Source organism: Poecilia mexicana, unplaced genomic scaffold (genome assembly GCF_051168715.1).
Source record: "Poecilia mexicana isolate PSO_F unplaced genomic scaffold, ASM5116871v1 scaffold_7, whole genome shotgun sequence".
Classification (NCBI taxonomy): domain Eukaryota; kingdom Metazoa; phylum Chordata; class Actinopteri; order Cyprinodontiformes; family Poeciliidae; genus Poecilia; species Poecilia mexicana.
In genome coordinates, this window is record NW_028263376.1 from 26,038,055 (window position 1) to 26,056,464 (window position 18,410).

General features: G+C 39.1%; 1 protein-coding gene across 2 annotated transcripts; it reads left to right on the forward strand.

Annotated features, from left to right (window-relative positions):
- Positions 1-57: 57 nt before the first annotated feature.
- On the forward strand, positions 58-17,826 carry tead3a (TEA domain family member 3 a). 2 transcript variants are annotated; one of them, XM_088007336.1, is made up of 13 exons: positions 58-311; positions 4,861-5,103; positions 10,070-10,134; positions 10,323-10,385; positions 12,304-12,315; positions 12,736-12,846; positions 13,890-13,933; positions 14,034-14,095; positions 14,182-14,315; positions 14,416-14,586; positions 14,887-15,027; positions 15,131-15,283; positions 16,153-17,826. In XM_088007336.1, exons 2-13 carry the CDS (start codon positions 5,097-5,099, stop codon positions 16,264-16,266), a joined length of 1,077 nt encoding a protein of 358 aa, XP_087863462.1. In that variant the 5' UTR covers positions 58-311; positions 4,861-5,096; the 3' UTR covers positions 16,267-17,826. The 2 variants fall into 2 exon arrangements, with proteins under 2 accessions (XP_087863462.1, XP_087863464.1); XM_088007338.1 differs by lacking the exon at positions 12,304-12,315 and having other exon boundaries at positions 59-311.
- Positions 17,827-18,410: the final 584 nt, after the last annotated feature.

Below are 18,410 nucleotides of genomic sequence, written 5' to 3' on the forward strand. Positions count from 1 at the left end.
AATTTGCAGTGAGTACGCCACCAGTCTCCCTCTGCAGAAGTCATCTCTAATCAGGAGTCTCCCATTCCGTCATGGGAGGAGTTTGCGCTGGAAGCCACAAAACTTTTGCGTGTCGTGTGTTTTCGACGCCACGCCTCTGCGCGTTTTCTTCCCGAGCCCTGATTTCATACCAAATTTTTAATCTACATTCCACCTTTTCTACTTTGTTGTTATTACTGTTGAATTTCGGAGCAAGTGTTGTGCAGAAACCGGGTTTTACGGGGGAGAAGAAGTTCGTCCCTGTAAGAGCGGAGCGCGGAAGCCGTTGTGAGGTGAGTGCAGCTCCCAGATATCCTTCTTTGTTGTGTGCAGCAACTTTTTCATGCCGCAGCAGCAGCTGCTTCGCCTTTGCTGGAAGTTTTGGGATATTTGACATATTTTGCATTTTCCCGCCGCGGATTTGCTGAATCAGAGTCCCGTGTGCTTAACAGACAGTATGTCTTGCTTGAGATTAGCCATTATCGCACGTAACTAATCACTTTTAAACGTCCTCGGGACTTAGTTTGCAGTTTGTTACGGTTTGATTAGCCCCTAAGCTAACAAACTAGCATAGCACTTCGAAAGAGTTAGCAACTTCAGCTTAGTCAATAAGAAAACTAACAGTGACGTTTTCTGCACTGTAGCACAATTATGGGTTGTTTGTAACCTTTTAGGGCAGATGTAATGTGTATGGTTCCTTCTTCTGAGTTTTTCCAACTCACATTTCGCTAAACGGCTTTATTTTCCCTCTCCATGCTAGCTGCTGTTGTTGGGAAAGTTTCGCTACTATGCGAGTATATCAAGCCACGACAGAAACTACGCTTGATTTCCATTTTCTTTACGCTGTGATGTGTGGTTGGTAAAGGCTTGATGACCAGATTCTACAAGGTTTGTTGCGGCGCTCATCTGAAGTTGCCGATTGAATCTGTGATGAAACAGAGCTTGAGTAATCATGTCCCCCGCTGCTTCCATTGGTCCAGAAGGCAGCCCGTACCGTGCATGTGTCCTTTCAGAGTTTGCTGAGCTCATAGTTTTATTTAGCTCAGTGCTTTACTGGCTCCTCGCTGCACTGAACAGCTGACCTTTTGGCCACTGGGAGCTATAATGAAAACGACAGAACCACATGTGCCTCTCCTGACCATAATGCCACAGTATTCGCCTCCAGTGCCTTTTGTAGATATTCAGGCTGTGATGCTTCAGATTAGCGTACGTACAAATCAGTTGTTAAAAAAAACAAAAAATGCTTTTTAGTAACGCACCTGACACCATTCTAATTTTTTTCTCCTAAGATAAAAAAAAGTGATTTCATTTCTTTAGGTAGCAGTTTTCAATCAAGCAGACTAGATAAAAAAATGACAATTTTTTAAATGTTTTTTTTTTTTTCTATTTATGGCAAGTTTTGCATTGATGTATTGGTCAAAAGCGGGCAGTTTTTTCAGAGCCGATCAAATTAAAATTGGCTATTTTTGAGCTCTGGCTGATTAATTAGTGCACCTCTGTAAAGTTTATAGTTAGCTGGTAAAATAAACTACCTGATGTACGCTATGGCTAAATTTGAAATTGCTGAATGCTGAATGTTAAAGGGTGGAAAAAGATTAAGTCATTAATTTATTTAAGCAATGGTTGCTCAGTTAATGATAAAGTCAGAATATTTCGCTTAGTCAGACATAAGCCAGTTACAATAAGCAATAAATTAATTAACTGCATGATAAATTAAAGCGAGTTTGAAAAGTCTTTCTACCAAAGACTGGATGACAAAATGTCTTCAAGAACAATTTTGTTTAATATTCATTTTATTTGTTGTTTTGGTTTGTTTATTTTGGATGTTTAAAGTCTCTTCTCATCCCAGTGTCAATTTTTTTTTTATTTTTTTAGAAATGACAATGTATTAATCTTTGAGAGGGAGTATTGGAGCTTAAATGGTAAATGGACTGAACTTATATAGCACTTTTCCAGTTATTTTGACCACTCAAAGTGCTTTACACTTCACCCATTCACACTCACAAACCAATACACGCAGATCTGTTGACAATTTGGGATTAAATGTTAGGAGGAAGCTGGAATTGAACCTACAACCTTCTGATCGCAAGACGACTACGGTACCAACACAGCCACAGTCGCCACGTAATTGTCAATACAAAGAGGAAAAAAGGATGCATGTAAAACATCTTGGGAGCTGCTTGCATATCACACATTAAATCTTTTTAATGCATTCATTCGGTTATGTCTGATCGCTGTGGAAACAATTCAACCCTTTCAGCAGAGGCTGAATCTGGGGAGTCTGTAAGCACAGTGTATACTATGAGCCCAACACAGCAGGGGAAGTTCAGAGACCACACTGATGCTCTGGGGTTGTTTTGTGGTTGGGATCATTTTTGCACCAATCTGGAAAGCATTACACATCCAGCAGCTTTCACATTGTAAATGTGCGTCTGTATTCAAAGGAGACTTGGGACATCCTTTTGATGTGAGAGTGCAATTTATTTCAAACAGTGTTCTCTAAGACAACTATCTGAACAAAATCTGGTTTTGTCAGTGTTTATCGAGTTAGAATTTGTCTTTGTTTTTATTATTTTTTTACTAATTTCATTAGCCATAATAACTCGGTGTGGAAACATTGTTAATACGTCTGCACGTCCTGAACATTGTAGTAAACCATGACTGAGTGGTTATCCTGAAATTGTTTTGCCTTTTAGGTCTTGGCAGGGCAAGATTATTTGTGTAGCACATGTCAACAACAAGACAGTTCAAAGTGCAAAACATGAAAAAAACATGAGTTTATTTCATTGACACACTAAAGGGAAACAAAGAAAAGTTGGACTATAGATGCTTCATGTAATATTATAAGCAAATGGGTTTCAGGACAGTTTTCTGAAGGTTTATTCCATATTAGTGGAGCATGAAAACCTGAATGCTGCTTCTCTGTTTGGTTCTGATTCTGGTGATGTAGAGTAGATTTGAACCAGAAGACTTGCTGGAAGGTTGCTATGACAGCATGTCTTGAATGTATTTTGGTGAAAACTAAACCGTTCCATGATTTTTTTTTTTTCTTAAAGTCTAGTCTTCATGCCCTACTTTCTTTCTGTTAGTTCTCACTAAAGAAGTAGCAAATAACTTTAGATGAAACTGATTTTACTCACAGCGAAGTTTGAAAGTATTTGCAGCCCCTCAAGACAATTGTACTTGTTGACGTCGTAACTTATCTGTCAAAATATCTTTTATTTGAGTTTTTCTATTTAACTGACCCTCCTGGTAGGATTCATCCAACAGGCCACATATCCAAAAAGGTTTTGTTTACTTGCACGCATATGTGTGTGCTGCTGACTTTAATCTTGACATTTATAAATTACCAGCATTTCCAAATCCAGCAGTGTCCTTGATTGAGGTTCAAAACACAATCCAAGAAAACAGAGCAACTTTCACGCTCTCCTTCCAGCCTTTCTGTTACTCTCTGAAATTACGGCTCTCTCTTTCCCGGCCTGAACGAACCACAAACACCCCACTGATGCTGAAAATTAACCGGGAGTCTTTGAAATTTGAAATGCGTTGTTAGAGCATACGTATGGTGCCTTCACTGACCAAAATGAAGATCAGATTTTTAAGTTTCTGAGTGATCGTCCACCATTCAGGTCCAGTCAAGCTAAAAATCGTCCAGTTTTGGTCAACAATTTATTTCTCATTTCATCTATAAGTAAAACACGCACTGACACAGGCGTAGGGGTTACACCCCAACAAGCAGAAATTGATTAAATAATCATTAGCTTATTGAATGTTCAGAAAATATTGGCAGATTAGACTGATAACCATCACAAACATTAGTTAAATCTAGAGTAGGATAAGTTAGATTTGATCTGAAAAAAGTCAGTAAGTCCTGTTATAGTTGCAGTATGTGTTCTTGAACCACGTAGTGTTTGTTTTAACAAACCAAACCAATAATAATATGTTTGGACTTATTAAGCCTCATCAAATTTCAAACAGTTTTCTCCAAATTAAGCTCACAGGTTTTTGCTGACAACTTCTGCTTGAAAAATCGTCTAATGCGATCTGTGCCTGTGCCATTGCTGAGTCAATAATTGTGCCCTGATGTCGTTTTTCCACATTTTGACCCGCAAACGGCAAAATCCAGTCAAGGACAGCTTTGGTTTTTGAACAGACTTAAAAACCTGATTGAAATTTGTACCTTACAAAAAAAGACTAAAACATTAACAGCTGCAGAAAAACTTTTCCATGTGTGTGTATATATATATATATATATATATATATGGGACAGTTTTTCCTTTCTTTATGTAAATCCTTAGATTTTTCTGCAGCTGTTAATGTTGGCAGTAATTACTTCTCACTGCTGGTTTGTGCTGTGGTCTAGAAGGAGAATCCTCTTTACCATGACATTTTTTTTTTTTTGCTTTTACTTGTACATGGAACATTTTCAGTTTGTATATTCAGATTTATTTTAAGATATTCTTTTTTAACTTTGATTGCGTTTTCAAACCAGTCATGGACTATTACTTCCACTGCTGTAAACCTTGCTGATTGCAGGCTCTTTTAGTCTAAATTTACCCCCTTCAAAAATAATTACTTCTCTTTTCTCTGGTATTGTGGTATATTCTACTCAGATGTTCTTAATGTGAAGGGAAAACTCATTCTAAATTGTCATTTTTTCCCCCCTCTATGCTGTTTATGATATAATTAGGTTTTAAATGAACACCAATCATAAACGACTCGCGTCCATCACGCTAAATCTAACAGATGTTATTGCAAAAACACACATTTTCAGCCCATTTCCCCCCGTAGAAAACTCTCTAATAATTATCATAACGACATTTCATGTGCTGTGTGCTGCAGGTGAGTGTGTAGCTGGAACCGTCATCATTGCGTCGGAGTGGAGTTGCCGAAGCAGCCCTGATGGGGCGCAGGAGGAGAGCGGGAACGGAGAGGGACTGGCAGATGGGGCTGACCGTGGATTGGACGGCGACCCTGAAGGTGTCTGGAGTCCAGACATCGAGCAGAGCTTTCAAGAAGCGCTGGCCATCTACCCTCCATGCGGGAGGAGAAAGATCATACTTTCAGATGAGGGCAAGATGTATGGTAAGAAGATTTCTGTCCTGAGATAATTATGGTGGGCCAGCTTTCTTTTCACTCCTTAAATTCCCGTCTTCTACGTCTTAAGTACGGCATAATCACAGACAAAACTGTCAAAAATGGGCGTATTCCTTAATCTGTTGCTGGCCTACTGAAAATAATGTACTGGATATGGCGTATCAGTGGAGAATATAGTGTATGAACTCAATTGGATTAGCTGTCTTTCTGCAAAATTTTTCCTGTGCACATGTACTGACCAGCGAGCGCAGCGGTGCTCTTGTCGTTGAAGCAGGTATTGGTGTGGGCAAGTGCCAAGTCCTGTGGAAGATGAAATCAGCCTCTCCATAGAGCTTCTCAGCAGAGGGAAGCATGAAGTTCTCACAATCCGGGGTGACTTTAGAGTTGGTAAAACTTAGTGGACCGACACAGACGGATAAATACCTCCTGTAAATCCTCATTGGTGATGGGAACGTCCCACTGGGCCTCAGGCAGCTTGGATTTTGGCCTTCCTCTGGACTCTGGGACATTGATTTCCACTGAAATACAAAATGTACTTTTCTGTGGAAAAGAAAAAAAAAAAAAGTTTGGAGCACTGAGCAACACTCCACTCCTTTTCTTCTGCTCCGCTCATGCAAAATACTCCTGACGTTGTCCGGCCGAGGATTGGCTTAACACGAGGAAGGCAACATTTGTAGCTCCTGTCCTAGATGTCTCTGTGTGTTGGCTCTTGAAGCGCTGATTCTAGTTGCGAATCTCCCCCACAGTGTTTTGACTGGGGTTAGCTTTGCAATCCTGTCAAAGCTGATTTAACTCCTGCTACTTGTGCACGTTCTTTTTTTTTTTTTTTCTGACAGCCTTTTTCCTTCCACCAAGCTTTCCTTTAATATGCTTGGATGAAGAACTTTGTGTGACTTACCCTCCTTCTGAGGGAGTGTCTGCTGAACAACTGTCAAGTCAGCTGTTTTCCACATTGCTGTGGAAGGCCTGACGTAACATTTATTGATCTTGTCTGGTGTTTTTCTGGTAATAAGAATAAAGGGTTTTGATTATAATCCATAACTAGCTAAATTATTTCTGAAATCTGTCACCCTGTATGTAATGATCCTATATAAAATAGGATGATCACAGTTTGAGTTGAATTACTGAAATAAATGCACTTTTTGATGTTCCAGTTTGCCAAGGTGCCCTCTGGTCATTGAAGCAGTGTTTGGTTAGCATCTCATTTCTAGCCACACTTTGTCGGTGGGGGTCATGAAAAAGGCATTCTTGGGTTATATGAATTCACTTTTTCAGGTTTTGTTTCTGTTCTTTATTTTTAACTTGCTGAAGCGAAATAACAAAAACTGATTTTAACTTTAAAACATTCGCTTTTATCAATGTAATCCAAAAATGACCTTCCTTGGGGTCTAAACTTAGAACCTGCTGAGGTCCAGTTTGTTTATGTTTACCGCTTCCACAAGGTTTTTTATCGACCGTATCTGTATTATAGAGCTTTGTTTTGTTATCTGACCTTTTTGCAGAGACCTCTTAGTTTGTCGACTAGTGATCTGTTTACAGGTATTTTTGGACAGGAGTATTTGGCTTTGGGGTCAGAGGGCAGCCAGTAGTAACAAGATCAAATGATAGAGCGAGTTGATATTTTAAGTCAAGTTGGCGTTGCCATGGAAAGTGGCATTTTGTTTTTTGTTTATGTACTGATGGCTTAAAACTTTGTTTACATTTCTCTGCTGTATTCGGTCTTAATATATGTGCATGTTCATTGTACTCTCTGATTGCTTGCATCAGGGTGCATTCAGGGCCTTAAGAAAAGGATGTGCAATAGAATTTTCTTCATATCTTAATGAAGGTTTTGGCTCACATCGGAGAGTCCCATCATTGTTGATCAGTCATGTATTTGCATTTTCATCCGCTTCAGCCTTTACTTCATTCGGTGATGTGCTGTGAGGGAGGAAAAAAAAACAAAAAACACCTATGTAACAGATAAGCTTGTTTCAGCATTGTGGCGCTTTAAAGCTGCGCAAATTTTTATTATTACAACCACATTTGTTTCCACAGAACAGCAGTTTATCATTTTCTAACCAACTCACGGAGTAGAAGCGCGTGTTTCCATTCAGCTTTTATCAACTTTGATGTCGGCGCTTTTGAAAGTTCACGATGATGCGTCTACTCTAACCCACGTAGGAACAGAAATGGCTCACGGCGAGATCTGGCACAGTCAGGCCAGATCCCGTGCCTTTGCCTAACGAGATCTGGTAAAGTACCGTCTTTACCAGCGGTACTTATGCTGGTAAAGGCAATAACTTTTAACTGTTAACACCGTTAATTACCACATGCTGCGAGCGGTCTCGTTGGCGGGGCGTGGTCCCCCCCCTTGGATAATGGTAGGGAAAACACTGCAAAACACTTAAAAACTAGCAGAAGTTTATTCAGGTGTGGAACTTGCTTCTGACACATCACTCCCACTCGTTGTTTTCTCCCCCACAAGAAATGATAAAGTCGGAGTGGGAGGGTTAGTCACAATATTTTTCATATCATTCTTGCAACAAAAGTTGCTTATGCTGTAAGACTGCCTTCTTGTACATGAATTGTTGGTGATTCAAATGGCCCAGATATGCTTGTCATATGCACCGTTTTAATGGCGGCTGTAAAGTCTTTGCTCGTTGCCGTTGGACAGTCAGATTTCTAAAGAATAAACTGAAATCGAGGAACGCCCACTGCTCCTGAAATCTTATAACGTTGATTATTGCTGCTGTGTTGTTGTTGTAATATTTAGCTTGAATATGCTTTGACAGGCATGTAATATCAATTTGCAGTTTTCTTTGAGGTTTTACCATGTTTTCCTTTTTTGTTTGTTTATTATGTTTGTTTTTTTTTTGTTTTTCTTTAGCTGGAGCTATTTCAGATGAGAGAGAAAAAATTTTTACAAATTTTGAGATAAGTAGTTTTCATTAACAGAAGGCTGACAAATTACAACGTTATCCCAATTTATGAAGCAACACACATGTTCTTAACCTTTATTTAATTTATATTAAACTCATGATCTTAGTTAAATAATTTATAGATCAGAAATGTTGGTAGTGGTAAATTGGAAACAAGATTATTACTTTTCACTATTTGACCATTTTGTTTGTGATTTAGAGCTGATCAGGGAATAAATTAGCTAATTGCTACTGTCTCATCTCTTTAACATTTATTTATTATGATTTTGATCCACTGACTTGAGCAAAATGTTTTGAATGAATACAATGTTACATGTTTCATGCACTGAATACTACCTTTCGTATCTGCTCCCTCGACTAATGCAAGTATAAAATATAACTGATATTAATTGAGAAGTTGGGCTATCTGCTCAGGTAGCCAGGCTACAGTACAAAACACTTAGTCACTTGCCAACCATAGAGTTAAAAACATTATTGTTGTATTAGGAGAGATAAACGTTTCTTCTCCTGCATTTATATTTACAATTGACAGACCTTCACTGTGCATCAATGTGCTTTTCTATGATGCTGGAGAAAACTCCGACAGTTTCCCTGGCACATCAATAAAAGATTCTCAAATCGCAGGAGGATAAACGTAATCAGTATTTAAACTGAACTTTATAAAGTTTTGAATACCTCCGGCCGCTGACCGGCCCATGTCTCGCTCTAGCCAATTGTTGCAGTGGCTAGTTTTGGTGTTTTATACATGTGTCACACAGCAACGCCAACTGGTAAGTGTGCACTAGATGACAGAGCAGGAACAAGTGGGCAGTCGGGCCTCGTCAGGTGAGATCATCACTGGCACAAAGTCCCAGGAGTAAAATTCTGGAGGTTATTTCTACATCAGCCCCTGTAAAATGAACAGCGGTCCTTTATTTAATCTACAATGAGTTAAAAGGCAACATTTCTGTCTGCCAGTAAAGGATCCCCCAGGCTTCCAGTTTTGCTTCTGGGTCTTTTGTTTTTATGCCCTGTGCTCCTCATTTTCAGTTTTGCAATCAACTACTTCAAAGGAAAAGTCGCTGGCCTTATAAGGAGCAGCAGTAGGCAGGAAGGACTTTGTGTCCTTGTGTTTGGGGAATTGGAGTGGTCTGATTTGTCTGAGTCAGCCTCTTTTTGCGGATTTTTGGGGAATTTTATGTTGCTGGTAAGTTAACTGATGTGACTCATCCAGAGTCCCCAAGGGGCTCAGTCACTTCCAAGAACAACACGTGGTGTTGGTTGCTGATGATGTTGCTACACATCAACCGTTACACCTCCACTTAACCTCCTTGCAGCAGAGTGGGTTGCTCACCACTTTACGATCAGATCATCATGGCTGATTTGTAGCTGGTGAGGCAGAGGAAGAACGTGATGAACAGGCTAGTCTGTAGTCACCCGTGCAGACATTTTTTTTTTTTTTTCATTTTCATACATCCTATTTGTCATTTGTTTTGGAGCTCTGCCAGGAAGGAAGGCCAAACCAGGCCTATGAAGCTTTTAATGGGGACATTGTGAAGCCACAGATATGCAAAGCCTGCCAGAGATTATAATTGTGTAATGAGTGCTGGGTTGGATCAACAAAAGCCTTTTTTTTTTCTTTTTCTTTTTTTTTCAGAGACTTCTTACACTTAACTAGAGCCATCAGTAAAGTTGCACTTGCTTCTTTTGTAAAACAGACAAAGGATTAAAACAAAAGATTTCACTTTGTTTAACTGTAGCTTTTGGCTTCAGTGAATATACTGTACCCGCTCTGTGAGTCCTTTACTACAAGGCACTTGCAGTGTCAGTTTCTGATGTGGGCGACTTGGGCAACTGCCCAGGGTGGCATCTTGTGAACTTGGGGCTGACAAATTTGTGGCTGGAGGGGATAGTGCTGAGTGAGGTGCTGATGTTATCAAACTTGGTGTAAAACTAAGACTGAATTACTTGTAAACTTTATTAAAACGGGACAGATGTGCTCAGCTGCCTTTTTGTTGCTTCTTTTAATCACTTTTCTCTCCTCTGGATCCTAGGTCGAAATGAGCTGATAGCTCGCTACATAAAGCTTCGAACTGGGAAGACACGTACTCGCAAACAGGTAAGAGATGCAGATATTTCTGGACGACACGCATATTTCCAGCTGTGATTTTTATTTTTATTTTTTGGTAGAACGTTACACATGTTTAGAAAAAAGAAAAGCACAAAAATGGATGCCATTGATCTTGGTTGTTTCTAAATTGAAAGATCCTCCTTTTTGTTTTCATGGGGTTAAACTTGGCCCCAAAGGTATCTAGTCACATTCAAGTTTTGGCACGTAAGCGGGTACGTGAATACCAGGCGAGCATCAAGGTGGGTTCCCGTGGCATCGACTCTCTCTGTCCTCCGTAGTTACAGTCCTCCTTCTTTTCCCCGTTTCCTTCCATCCTTTTCCCCTTCATCCTGTCTTTCTTCAGGTCTCTAGTCACCTGCAAGTGTTGGCCAAGAGAAAGTCTCGTGAATTTCAGTCTAAGCTGAAGGTACACAGGCGTACTGACTTTGCAGTGCTGGCAGCGTTGTTCTGCATGTCGCTCAGATCTTACTAAACCTATTGTATTGTCATAGAGTTAAAAAAAAAAAAACAACAACAAAAAAAGCGCTTGTTGGTTGTTAAAGCTCCAACTGCAGATTGGTCATAGCTCCAGACCACAAGGACTGTCACTGGTCAGCTCTTGCAAACCTTCTTCTCCCCTAAGGCTGCATGCTGGGAAACTGTGGAATACACATTTAGATTTGTTAATAATCAACTAATTTGCATGGCTGCATGTCAAATTAATTTAGGCTCTGTGGCGACGCTCTGCTGCCGCTAATCTTGCTTTTAGCTGCATGAGAGTAAAACCTTAATTTGGACTCGCGGTTAGTGAAGCAGAAGTGAAGCCATGCGTTACGCGCACATTTAGATACATTCTTTTTCTTTGTGTCACAAGTCCCGTGTTTGCTTGCTGGCTGTAGTTTTGCTATTGTTGCTCATGGGGAAGAAAAAGAAAAGAAAAACTTTATTTTGGGGCTTGTCAAGGGATTCGATTTTTTTGCTAAGAGTTTTTGTCTATGCATGGGAGTTTGCTGGCCTGCTCGTTTCGCTCAGGACATCTGGCAGATAATTGCATGAGATTACTTTGCTTGGTTAGTTTATCTATGTGTATGATAAAGTGCATTCATGCCTGCAAACACAAACACACACACGCACACACACACGCTAGCAAAGACATTGTAAAATTCCTCTCACTGAGGGTTACACTTTGAAGAAAAACCTGATCTGTCTTCCCATTCTTGAGTATTTTTTCCTTTTCTTTCTTTACTTGTTTTCATGTTTGTCCCTTGAGCCTTTAGCGTAGTGTTGTCTACCATCATTTTGCACTGACTTCTTGCTTTTTAAAAATTAAATACATTTCTGGATGTAAGCACCCGTTAGGGCTGATTAAGAATGGGCATTTATCATATATTTTATCTGGGAAAAAAATATGATAAGAATTTATCTTTATGACAAATTCCAATTAATGGAATTTGCTTTTGAAAACTCCACAAAATAGCTGCACTGTTGGGGTTTTTATATTTACCATTTTCTCCACTTTTTGATTCCATAAGAACGTCAGTAAGAATCAATAACTAAAAAATATGATAAATACAGTTAGTTTCCAAAGAAGTTGTATATACTGTTTTGTCGCTTTTATTGTTGTCCCAGTAAATACCACAAAATATTGTGAAAGTTTTTCCTATCACCCACCCCTGATTTGTTAGTTTTCATATAGGATAAAAGGTTTTGACTCTAGTGTGTGCTTGAGTTTATTCTTAAACTTACCAGTGAAATGTTTAGACTTCTCCAGAGCATTTTGTGGTTCGTCATTTAGAAGGTAGGTAAATTATTCCAGCCTAGTTTCAACAACGTCTCCACTCATTACACACCATGTCAGTCAGACATTTTCAAGTCCGACAAAACAAACATTTCTCATGAAGACTGTCAACAACCGCCAATGCAAACTTTTCTTTACTACACTGTTATTACTGTTATTATTGTTACTGCTGAAAGTTTCGACTCGACATAGATTTGATTTTCCTGCCACACTTTGGGCTCTTTGGGCGTAATGAATTATTTAAAATCCCAACATTTGTGAGGAGTTCAGAGTAACCCAGAGTGATGACTGCCCCAAATGAGTTTTTTTGTTACCCAACATCTGTCCCCTTCGTTTTGAGTGTACTAAATTGAATTTATTACATGTCTCTTTTGCCGTAGGCCATGAACTTGGTAAGTTTTTGGTTACACAACTCCAGTTCTCTGCTTCAGGCTTTTGTTGTGCTGTGTGGTTGGCATTACATTTTTATTACTGCTAGTTCGTATCGCAGCTCTACTGCCATACTCAAAAACTCTACTCATTGCTTTTTTTTTTTTTTTTTTTTTGGTTTTAGTGGCTTTAGCTAAGTGCTGGTGATGGTTTAGCTCTTCCAACTTGGTACGCCTCCAGCTTTTGCTTCTTAGCTCTGCTTTGCTGTCTTTCATGTCTTGTCCTTTATAGTAACTGCATCTTGCTGACCTTAAGTGAATGTTGGCTGGCCTACTGGATAAAATTATCCTTTAAAAGTTGCTGACCTTCACGTTAACCTGCATAGAAATTGATGGTTTTTTACCATTGTGTATTACTCTGTGTGTGTCTCTTCTTTCATTTAGGATCAGGTATCCAAAGATAAGGCACTCCAGACAGTGGCCAACCTGTCGTCGGCTCAGATTGTGTCAGCGAGTGTAATGAAACCTCAGACTCCCTTCCCTCCACCAGTCAGAGTGAGACACACACTAAGGGTGCTCCAGTTAGCAGGCCTTCATTGCCAGTTATTTGTATCGTTTGATTTTTATTGGTGGTCACCTGAAAATGTTGGATCAGAAAATGCAGGCAGGTATTTTGTAGGAGAATGTACTTTTTTTTTTTTTTTTTTTTAAGCATTAGGCAGATTCCACCAGAGGGCAGCAAAAGTACTTAGACGTAACAGACATAACTGTAGTCTATTTAGCTTGTTCTTTCAGCAGATCATTATAAAATAATCCCACACCTTTTTAAATTCATCCAGACAAATTCCTGTCTTTCAATTTGTCCATACATGTCATAGTTTAGGATTTTATTTTTTTCTTATTCCCTAATTTTGGCTATCTTCACACGCAGCTTCTGAGTTCACTTTTCTATTTATATATATATATATATATATATATATATATATATATATATATATATATATATATATATATATATATATATATATATATATATATATCCAAAACCTCTGGAAATTACAGTATGGAGAAGGATTGAATTTTTCATTTGAAGATGTGTGAAAACCCTGGATATTGTGAGCAGAAAAAAGTGATACAGAACAGCACTGATCACAGATGAAGAGTTATTCTTTAACGCGGAGAAAACAGCTCAGTATCTTTGTTTTTATGAAGTTTTCCAGTGACACCAACTGAGTCGCTCTGTTATCACAAGTGTAATGGAGATTTCCCCCAACAAATTAGTTTGGTTTAAATGAAAACTGAGCAGATGTGGAGCCTTAATGCTCAGCAGTCAGAAAAAAAACAAAAAAAAACAATTTGAAGCATTGTCTGTAAATTATTTGATCAGTTTTGAATAACCCCGACGCCATGAGGTCAACTTTGGGGCATCTCTTGATTCGGTGTCTCTCAGCAGATCCTGCGGTTCGTAATTGACAATCGGCTCCTGATTGGAGCACCCTTAACAAAAACTAGACACGCTGAACTTTTATTTTTTATTTGATGTTCCTGCTAAAATCTAAATGCTCTATGACTTGTTTCCATTCCGTCTTGTTGCTCAGTACTGGCCCGGCCCTGTCCCAGGACAGCCTGGACATTCTCAGGAGTAAGTATGGCAGGGAAAGTCGGAGCTTCATAATTGGATGAGTTTCTTCCTTCTGTTTTTTTTATTTTTTTATGTAATTTTAAATTCTTAACATTTATAGCATCAAGCCCTTTGCACAGCCTCCGTACACCACACTACCAGCGCCTGTCCCTCCACCAATCAGTAAGACTCCACATCCAACCCTTTATTTACCTATTAAATGTAGATACTCCCAGGTAAATGTTTTTTTATGTGTGATCACACAACAGGTTATGAGACGTTGCCGCCGCCTCGGCCTACAGCCATCGCTGCTCCAGTCTGGCAAGACCGAACCATCGCTTCTGCAAAACTACGTTTACTCGAGTACTCTGCTTTTATGGAGTCTCAAAAAGACAGAGAGACGGTACTTTGTGATAACGAAACAAACGTGCGTAGAAGGAAAAAAAACAATGCTGTATTCTTCTCTCTGACTTTCTTTCTTTTTTTTTTTTTTTTTTCTGCAGTATAAACACCTTTTTGTTCACATTGGGCCATCAAATCCAGGCTACAGCGACCCAGTGTTGGAGTCCATAGATGTGAGACAGATTTACGACAAGTTCTCAGAAAAGAAAGGAGGCCTGAAGGAGCTGTACGAAAAGGGGCCTCACAATGCGTTCTTTCTCGTTAAGTTCTGGGTTAGTACATAAAGAGAGTCGTTGTCTCTGAGAGTTGAGCGGAAAAACAAATGAGAGGCTAATCACACAACATCAGATACCACCAGACAGATAATATTTAAGTAGGATATCTTGAAGCTCTGTCCTTCATGTTGCTAATCAAAAAGTCAATAAGAAATGTATTAGAAGAATCAACGCAACACCGAGCCACACTTTTTTTCTGATACACGGCGCAACAAACGAGCTTCCGTAGCTATTATTTGTCATCGGGAACGTCTTTACTTGCTCTTTATTTAGTTTTGGCTGGTGTCCTTGTTCCAGGCGGATCTGAGCGGTGACATTGAGGAGGGCCCTAGTGCGTTTTATGGCGTGAGCAGCCAGTACAGTGGGACCGAAAACATCACCATCAGTGTTTCCACCAAGGTTTGCTCCTTCGGAAAACAGGTGGTGGAGAAAGTTGAGGTGAGAGAAGCCACGGTTGCTCTGATGCAGAGAAATAACAATGAGAGGCTAGTCTCATGTGTGTTTTAATACACGCTCGTGTGCGTTTCTTTCCCCCATGCAGACAGAACACGCTCAGTTCGAGGGAGGAAAGTACATGTTCCGCATCCATCGTTCACCGATGTGTGAATACATGATCAACTTTATCCACAAACTCAAGCATCTGCCAGAGAAATACATGATGAACAGTGTACTCGAGAACTTCACCATCCTGCAGGTATTTTACTAAATCTGATAGCATATTCATAATGGATAAAAACAAAATGTTGGTTTACGCACAGATGACAGAAATATAAACATAAAAACTCGTCAAAACTGGGAAACTTCCAGCACCACGTGAATGCAGTCAGGCTTGTCAGAAAACGGAGAGCATTGGAGCAGAAGTCTGGAACCACTTTAAGGGTTTAGAAGACCCTTTTATAACAAATTTTGAAAGACATTTCTACTAGAAGGAAAACGGCGTGTTTAGCACGTCAAATTTCTTCAGTCACCTTAAACACAATCGTCACTTTGATGGCGTATTCAAAGGGTTTGAAGACGCCTGCGATGCTACAGATTGTACCAACAAGCCAGTCCTCAAAAAAGCCATGGGGACTCAAATCCATTGGCAAATTTCCAAGTTTGATATATACAGCATAACAGACAGTAATTGGTTGTGGTATAAAATGGCACTATATGCCTGGAAAATGCATAATACCGCCCCTTCAAACTGCATTAATAGAGACTGTAGCGTTAAATTTACTTGTAAGAAGAAAATGACTTGTTTTTATAGAGTTTATATTTATCAAGGTTTAGCTTAAAAAACAGATTTCAGTAGTTTCCTAGAACCTGTTAATAATTGTTATGCTAACTGTAAAGACTATTCAGTAAAATTCAGTAAGTTAAGTTCAGCAGGTTCAGTGCAAAAACAATTTGCTCTCATACCAGAAGCAAAATAAACACAAAGGTCACTTAAAATTATTTCAAATTTTCTTCAACCTACTGAAGTTTAATTCATACTTTATGCACTCTCTTGAATTTACTGTTTACCATAAATTGCTACTGTTAAATCCTTACCTTCCTGTTGTCCCCTCTGTCCTTCATCAGGTGGTGTCCAACAGAGACACCCAGGAGACTCTGCTGTGCATTGCCTTCGTGTTTGAAGTGTCCACAAGCGAACATGGAGCTCAGTACCATGTGTATCGCCTCGTCAATGACTAGCAGCATGTCTGGTGCAAAGACTCATCTGACTTTTGATACAAACGGCTTAAAAACACTATTTCCAGCTCGGCACACAGAGCCCCAACTCTTTTACTCTGAAAACACTCTTGTCTTTTTTTTTTTTTCTTTTATTAGACCAACCGTCACACTTTAGTCGTACCTTTTGCTTGTTTGATGTGTACATTTTTCAGGCGGCAAACAGAGCAAGCGGCAACGTCTCCCAACGTGCCAAATGCCATTGCTTAGCTTTCTCTTCATTTTCTGTTTTGTTTGCTTTCCAAGTTAGAAACACGAGTTTATTGACGTGGAGTAAAACACTGCAGAAAAGGAACGAATTGGAAAAACGGTCTCAAAACTCCATCGGGGACTTTTTGTTATCCGGCTAAAGCGTTTTTAATCAGCTGTGGTAAAGCATGTTTTTAACATCGTAGGCAAGACTGACGTAAGACGAGTTTAAGCATAGGTTTTCGAAACAAGTGATTTTAAGTGAGTGTCATTGTAACCTGCCACATTGGCGTCTTTTATTGTTTCTGTATCTTTGAAAGGTACAAATTCTGTTACGTGAAAATCATGGACTTTTAATCGATTTGATCAAAGATAGGATGATCTTATTGCAGATAGTCTGCCTCGTCTCAGACAATAATGCACTACATGTAAAGACGTGCATGTCGTATTTATTTTTTAAACACTATAATGTAAGGAGAAAGCAATATTATAGAAGCATTAGTTTAACTGTTTTCCGTGATGCATACTGGGGGCGGGGGAGGTAAAACGTATTGGAAGACTGGCTCCAAACTGTTTTGGAAATAACAAATTAGTTTCACACTTTTTTTTTTTATATTAATAAAATGTATTTTTATTTTTTAAAAGAAAAAAAAAAGGTTCATAAACAAAAAGACTGTCTTTACTCTGACTGCGTGGGCTTGCTGGAGTTTTTCTACCTCCACATGAGTTAAAGATAAGAATGTGCTAAGCTGAGGAGCACTGATGTATAGGATGTGTACACTACATTTGTAACGGTACTATGTTTAAGCCAAAACAATAAGATGTGTTTTGTAAGGTATTTCTTTTGTATTTTACCAACACAGTGAGAAAAAATATGATATAAGATGGATGTATAGGTTGGGTCTTGGTGTATGTATGGTACAGATTACATTATTATCACTCTTAAGTGCATTTGGGTAGATTTTTACCTGTCAACACTAACAAACTTCATCTGACACTCTTTTGTAAAATATCTTTGAAACTGGTACACATGGCTTTTCACTCTCCTTTTTTATATATATATATATACATATATATATATATATAGATAGATGGATATACGTATATATAAAAACGAGGACTGGTTCTGTTTTAAATTTCATTTTCATTGTGGAGTCGACAAAAAGTGCTGCATTTTTACTGTCTCTTTGCATCATAATTCCTTTATTCGAATCCTCCCAAAGAATCAAATCTGTGCCTCTAAGCTGTACCAGTAAATTCACATGTTGTTGGAGTCGGAGCGAGGAGACAAGTTATCATTTTTAATGAATTTTCAAATAAAAATCTAAAAGTTAAGCTCTTCATTTATTGCATTGTTTCGAACTTGGCAAGATGAGGGATATTTGGATACCCGCTTGGTATCCAGTTCTATGCAAATGTTTCCAAACCCTTGTTCGTATTACAACCATAACGTTCTATGAATTTTATAGCAGTTGTATTTGATACACCAATATTAAGTTTGGCGTAGTTGTTAAATTGATAGCAGTAGGGTTGTTTTCCAATTGCAATTGCAGCTGCATTGTTTTGGGGTTTGTCTTTTGCAGTTTCTAACATCTTGTTTGTCCAGTGTTTTTCTGTTTAGCTTGGCCAATTTGCCTGTGGAAGAAAAGGATGCCCACAGCATGACGCCGTTACCGAGATGTTTTACCACGGTATGCTCATGGTGATGTGCTTATGTTAGTTTTCTCCCACATTAAGTTCACAAGGTTTAAGCTTCCTTTCGTCTGAGCGGAGCGCCTTCTTCCTCTTCTTCTTGGCTCTAAGTACTTTTCTACCCGACCCTCTTCCCTCGTTGACGTGCTAAAGGAAACTTCTGAGGACGTCGCATTACTGCTGAATTTACTCTTTAAGGTTCACATTTATCGACTGCTAACTAATTT